Source organism: Bos javanicus, chromosome 20 (assembly GCF_032452875.1).
Source record: "Bos javanicus breed banteng chromosome 20, ARS-OSU_banteng_1.0, whole genome shotgun sequence".
Classification (NCBI taxonomy): Eukaryota; Metazoa; Chordata; class Mammalia; order Artiodactyla; family Bovidae; genus Bos; species Bos javanicus.
Window position 1 is genome coordinate 26,149,037 of NC_083887.1, and position 6,012 is coordinate 26,155,048.

Below are 6,012 nucleotides of genomic sequence, written 5' to 3' on the forward strand. Positions count from 1 at the left end.
AGTTAAGGGGCATATTAAAATTCAGCAAGTTCTACATCTAATGGGATGTTTGTTGGGTTGAGGTGTTGGAACCCAGGCAGAGGAGCCTCCATCTAAGGAAGTAAGATCAACAGTTATACGTTGTGGCCCTCGAGCTCATGCATCAAAATAACAGCATGAGAGCAGGGAAGAAAAGTAGGCAAACTAGTTTGGCATGTATGTTTTATTGCTACCATTACTGCCCATTTATTAAACAAATGAACAAAAGTCCTCTGAATTTATTGCTGACTTTACAGGCTTCATAATGACTTAAATATTTTCGCTGTTTTCAGCAGCTCCTGACAATCCACTGTATGTCATTGGAGGTCATTTCTTTGTTATAAGTAAGTGGCTGACTTCCTTCCATATCCAGCCATGAGCTCACTGGACTTCTTTTAGAATAGGAAATCTTGCCTGTGAAAAAAGTCATAAAAGAAGACTCCTGCTTGTAGTCTAGCTGAAATGTTTCTAGGGAGGAGAGATACACACTCAATTAGGGATAATTCTGTATTTGTATTTTTAATAACCGGAGATTATAATTTTTTGAGTTATAATTTGAGTTATTTTGAGTTATAATGAGTCTTATTTGAGTTATAATTAATGTAAGAAGGGACATCATCTAATTTCACTATATACCTAAAAGTCATGGAAAACAGACCCATTTCATCGTTAATCAGATCCTTATCAAAGTCTTTTAGACAATTAGACTTGGATTTAACATTTAGAGGGTTGAGCAAGAGGGAAATGGATTTATATTTAGACAGACAATTGTTGTTGTTATTCAGTCCCAAAGTCATGTCCGACTCTGTGACTCCATGGACTGCAGCACGCCAGGCTCCCCTGTCCTTCACTACCTCCTCGAGTTTGCTCAGATTCATGGGCACTGAGTTGGTGATGCTATCTAACCATCTCATCCTCTGTCGCCCCCTTCTCCTTTTGCCTTCAGTATTTCCCAACATCATGGTCTATTTCCAAAACGGTACATTATTTCGAGAACCTGAGAGATCTGAATAGAGTATAGGGTTTGCCATTTATTAATTGTGTGACTGTAGTCAAATTAGTCTCTCAGTTTCTTCATCTGTAAAATATGAATAATAGTTCCAGAATTTCCCCTTTTTGAGACTAAAATGTAATATGTGCAAAATTCTTGGCACAGGGCCTCATATCTAATACATTCTCAAAAAATATGTGCCTTTCAGCAATAAGTTGTGCTAGTTCTTCTCTGTTATTGTCTTGATCTTTGTCCCCTGGGAGTTTGAATTTTGCCATTTGGACATGACCAGTGGGAGAGCTGGGCAAGGCATTAGGGGGTAGGAAGAAAAGGCAGGGTGTTCGTTTCCCCTGTTTTCTCCCTGCTAGGCTTCAGCTTTGGCACTAGCTGCATTCTGCTTCTTACGGCCACAGCTCCTGTCCAGTGGTCCCCCTCCCATAGCCAGAGTTCATGGTCAAGCTGACGTTGCTACCCCGTCAGGCCTAGGAACAGCAGTGGCTTTTCATCTCATGTTGCTTCAGGTGCTTTCTTCCTACTTGTTCCTGCTTGTTCTACGGTGCTCCATCAACTTTTGTCAATTCCTTTCTATGTTTGTGCAAACAGTCCCTTGACTTAAGTCAGTTTTCTTCAGCTAAATCCTTTATATGTGCTACTAGTTCTTTTGCTGGGACTTGGACATATTTAAAGTAACGATAAAGACTTTAGACATAGAGAAGGGCATCTTTCCTGATGAATCATGTTTAAATGTTGAGAAAAGTTAATACAAGATAGTCCTAAATATAATGGGAAGTTTACTGAGATGGTTTATTAGAGAGATGGTTGTTGTGATGTAAACCCAGCTTTGAAGACTGGAGAGTTTGTTTAGAGGGTAGGGGGTAGTAAGAAAGAAGGGTGGAATGCTTTTCTAGATGCATAAAATAGTATCATATGCACGGTAGCAAAATAAGCATGAGGACTAATGGGGGAAATAAGGAAATGTGACTCGATGTCATGACTGGCAGTTTATGTTTGGAGGTTTTGGTAGGCAGATAATGGTCTTTCATATATCTTCATTTCCTAATCCCTGGAACTTGCAAATGTATCACTATATATGGCAAAAAGGATTTGGTATGTATGATTAAATTAAGAATCTTGAGCTGGGGAGATTATCCTGGATTATTCAGGGGAGCCCAGCATAATTAGCATTTTTTATATGAGGAAGGAAATAGGGTCAGCATCAGAGATGGAGATGTAATGAAGAAGCAGTCACAGGAAAGATCTGAAAATGCTACTTTACTGGCTTTGAAGATGGAGGATGGAGCTACAAGCCAAGGAATGCAGATTGCCTTTACAGTCTGAAAAAGGCAAGGAAATGGATTCTCCCCTAAAACCTCCAGAAAAAAGGCAGCTCTGCCAACATCTTGATTTTTTCTGACCCATAGAACTATGAGTGGTAAATTTGCCTTGTTTTAAGCCAGTAAATCTGGGGCAATTTGTTATGACAGCAATAGGAAACTGATAAGAGGCATAGTGGGAGACAGAGGGTACTGGATTAGGGCAGACCCTGAAAGGTTGGTTGAGAATTGTGGATTTTATCTTATGGATAACATAGAGCCACCAAAGGTTTTTGGCTAAAGACTAAGGTATGATAAAAAACTATGTATTAGGAAGATTAATTAGAGGTTAAGTTCAGACTGAAGACAGGAAGATGAGTTCTACAGTACTGTGCATGGGTGGGTATGGTGATAAGACCCCAGATTATGGACTCTATGGATTGATGAGAAGTTTGTAAGGAAGCTGACAACATGATGACTGACAGGATAACCAACAAAGGAAAAGAAGACATCAAATTTTAGATCCTTCTGTTATGCTGTGAAATGGGCATAAATGTAACACATAAGAAGGCTTCCCAGTTGGCTCAGTGATGAACAATCTGCCTGCCAATGCAGGAGACCCAGGTTCTGTCCCTGGGTCAGAAGATCCCCTTGAGAAGGAAATGGCAACCCACTCCAGTGTTCCTGTCTGGGAAATTCCATGGGCAGAGGAGCCTGGTGGGCTTACAGTCCATAGGGTCACAAAGAGTTGGATGCTACTGAAGTGACGTAGCACATACGCATGCATTATCTCCCAACAGTTGCAAAAAACTAACAGTATACAACTTACGGCTGTTTTAGGCATAAGGAAATAAAGTAGTTGAATATATATATATACACACACACATATATGAAATTGTAATTTGTTTACTTCAATTTTTTTGCATTGCATTCTTTTCAGAGGATTTGCAAACCTCATTTGATTATTTCTACATTCAAAGTCGCTCAGTTGTCTATCTCTTTGCGACCCCATGGACTGTAGCCTGCCAGTGTCCTCTGTCCATGGAATTCTCCAGATCGAACCCAGGTCTCCCCCATTGCAGATGGATTCTTTATTGTCTGAGCCACCAGGGAAACCCAAGAATACTGGAGTGGGTAGCCTTTCCCTTCTCCAGGGGAACTTTCAGACCCAGGAATTGAACAAGGGTCTCCTGCGTTGCAGGAAGATGCTTTACCAAATGAGCTACCAGGGAAATCCATTTCTAAATTAGTGACTGCTTATTGAGTAAAATGAGAAAGATACAACTTGAATACTTAGTAAAACATTCAAATTTTGCACGACAACAACAAGAAGATGCAAACAGCCTCCAAAAAACTTGAGTTGGAGAGGAATCATAGGTCAAAGGGCTTCCCTGGTGGTGCTAGTGGTAAAGAACCAGCCCACCAATGCAGGAGACAGTGAGACTTGGGATGGATCCCTGGGTTGGGAAGATCCCCTGGAAGAGAGTATGGTAACCCACTCCAGTATTCTTGGAAAATCCCATGGACAGAAGCGCCTGGCAGGCTACAGTCCATAGCATTGGCTAGAATTGGACATGACTTAACATGCATGCACGCATAGCTCAAACATGTGTAAAGGATAGTGACAGTGGCTTACACAGTCAGCTATTCACTGACTGTAAAGCTGTTCACAAGTTGACACTATTTGCATTATTGGCCCTTTTCACACAAAGCTTCAGCCATCTGCCTTCTCTTTCTTTCCCCCTTGCAACTTTTCCTGCTCAGTCAGTAACTGGTAGAAAAGATCTAACTATTGGTTAACGATTTGGAAAATCTTAGAAAATGCTTTGATTCCACCTTTTTTTTACCCCCTAAATTGAGCATAAGCTTGCATCTCCACTGTGCTTAAGTCTCTCCCAAAAGATACCTATTTATGCACAAGTAACAATACTTTACTTTGTATTTTAAAAATTATTCTGCTAATTCTCAAAGTAAATGTTCACTACTTCCTCAATTTCAATATGTTCCTTTTCCTGGGTGCTAACACAGAAACATCATTTCAGCACAAGAGACAACTTTGCCTTGCATTCTTCTCTTTCCTCCTCTGTAGCAGAAACTATCTTGAGTACATAAAGCAAGAAAATGAGTAATGTCCACTCTTGAGCAACCTGAAAGTAGAAACTCTACACACAGACACGAAAAAGGAAAGTAGAAGCCATCAGCAAAGTCCTAAAATACCATGCATACTGTCAAAAACAACTTTAATTTGAAAAGTCACTTCCACCTTGTAAAGTTTTCAGCACCTCTCCCCCCATCATTGAGGCGGAGGGTTTTGAAACAACTTCAGAAGTAATTCACACCGAAAACCCAACACAGAAAACTGCTTTCAGAGCTCCAACCTGCCCGGACTATCTGGAGCGCCCGAAAGTGGATCCGCGCTCCCTTCTCCACTCCGGGCCGAAGCTCTGCGCGCCTCCCTCCCGGAGTCCCGCGCTCAGGAGATGCTCGGAGAAAAGCAGGGTCACTCACCGGAGAGGAGCCAGCAGTAGGCGACAGCGACCCCTGGGCTGGCGCGGCGCCCGGGGTCCATGACTGGAGTGGGCGCAGCGCCCGGGGGACGCGCGGGATCGGAGGCGAGGACTCGGCGGAACCGCGCGCAGGAGCCGCGTTGCTCGCCGCCGGGGGTCTCAGTTGCCGGCCGGTCGGCCCCGGCGCCCGGGGAGCCGCGGGGCGATTTCCTGTGTTTTCCACCGGTGCCTCTAAGTTCGGTTCACGCTACTCGCCTCGCAGAATTGCCACATCGCCCCCCCTCTTCGTGCTCTGAAATCCCACTGGCAGCCTCCCAGGCTCTGTCTGAGACATGGACAAATAAAGCCAGCTTCGCGGGTCCTTGTTTAGGCTAAAGTCCACGAGCTGCGAAGCAAACCTTAAAGGGACATCTGCCTTTCATTGAGAGGGTGATCCCGCTCCCTGCGCCAACTCCCTAAGGTGGTAGGAACGCGGACGAGGGCTGGACCTTGAGGGGGTGTCGTTAGCCCAGTGGCTCCGCCTTCGCACCCCTCGCTTCTCCCGGGGTCTGGGCACCCAGGCGCTTTCAAAGTGCCGGCGCTCCTCGGCCAGTAAGGGGAGGGGGGCGGCTTTCCTGAGGTCCGATTGCGCAGAAGAGATCAGTCCGTCTGTGAAAGTGAGCGAATTTGGTTGCCGCGCGCCTCTCCTGCGGGCACTTGAACTTCGCTGTCCAGCCCTTTTGCACTCAAAGTGGGTGGGGGCGTCTACCCTGACACGCCCCTCTGAGGGCTTGGCTTTCCATAATCAGGGTTTGCTTCCTTTCTGCTGATTCGTGGTCACAGGGAGGCTTTTCTTTGGGCAAACTGTGATAGCTAGAGGAAAGGAGAGCTAAGACTGAGAGAAAAAGGGAAAGAGAAATGCAAGAGGGAATCTAGAGGGGAAGGAAGGGAGGAAAACAGTCTCGTTAGAAATGGAATGTGTGTGGGCTATTTGTTTAATCTCAATTAAGATGTTTGTACACTGGAAATTGAACCTAAGAAAGAATTTAGGGCACTGTTTTATTTCTTGTTGCTACAGACTTTAATAAATAAGAATGAATTAATTTGGGTGCATGTTATTTACTCCACTTAGGAGTTTGCAGTGCTTCTCTTGTCGAGTTGTAAATCCTTTAAGTCAAGAGCCACATCTACATGGTAACTTCAC

General features: G+C 44.1%; 1 protein-coding gene across 1 annotated transcript in view; it reads right to left on the reverse strand.

The window, feature by feature from the left end:
* ITGA1 (integrin subunit alpha 1) overlaps positions 1–5,553 on the reverse strand; it is a 181,440-nt gene extending 175,887 nt beyond the window's left edge. The window contains exon 1 of the mRNA XM_061393555.1: positions 4,831–5,553. Coding sequence (XP_061249539.1) covers positions 4,831–4,891 — 61 coding nt within the window. The 5' untranslated portion in view covers positions 4,892–5,553. The remainder of the gene's footprint in view (positions 1–4,830) is intronic.
* Between the last annotated feature and the right edge of the window lie 459 nt (positions 5,554–6,012).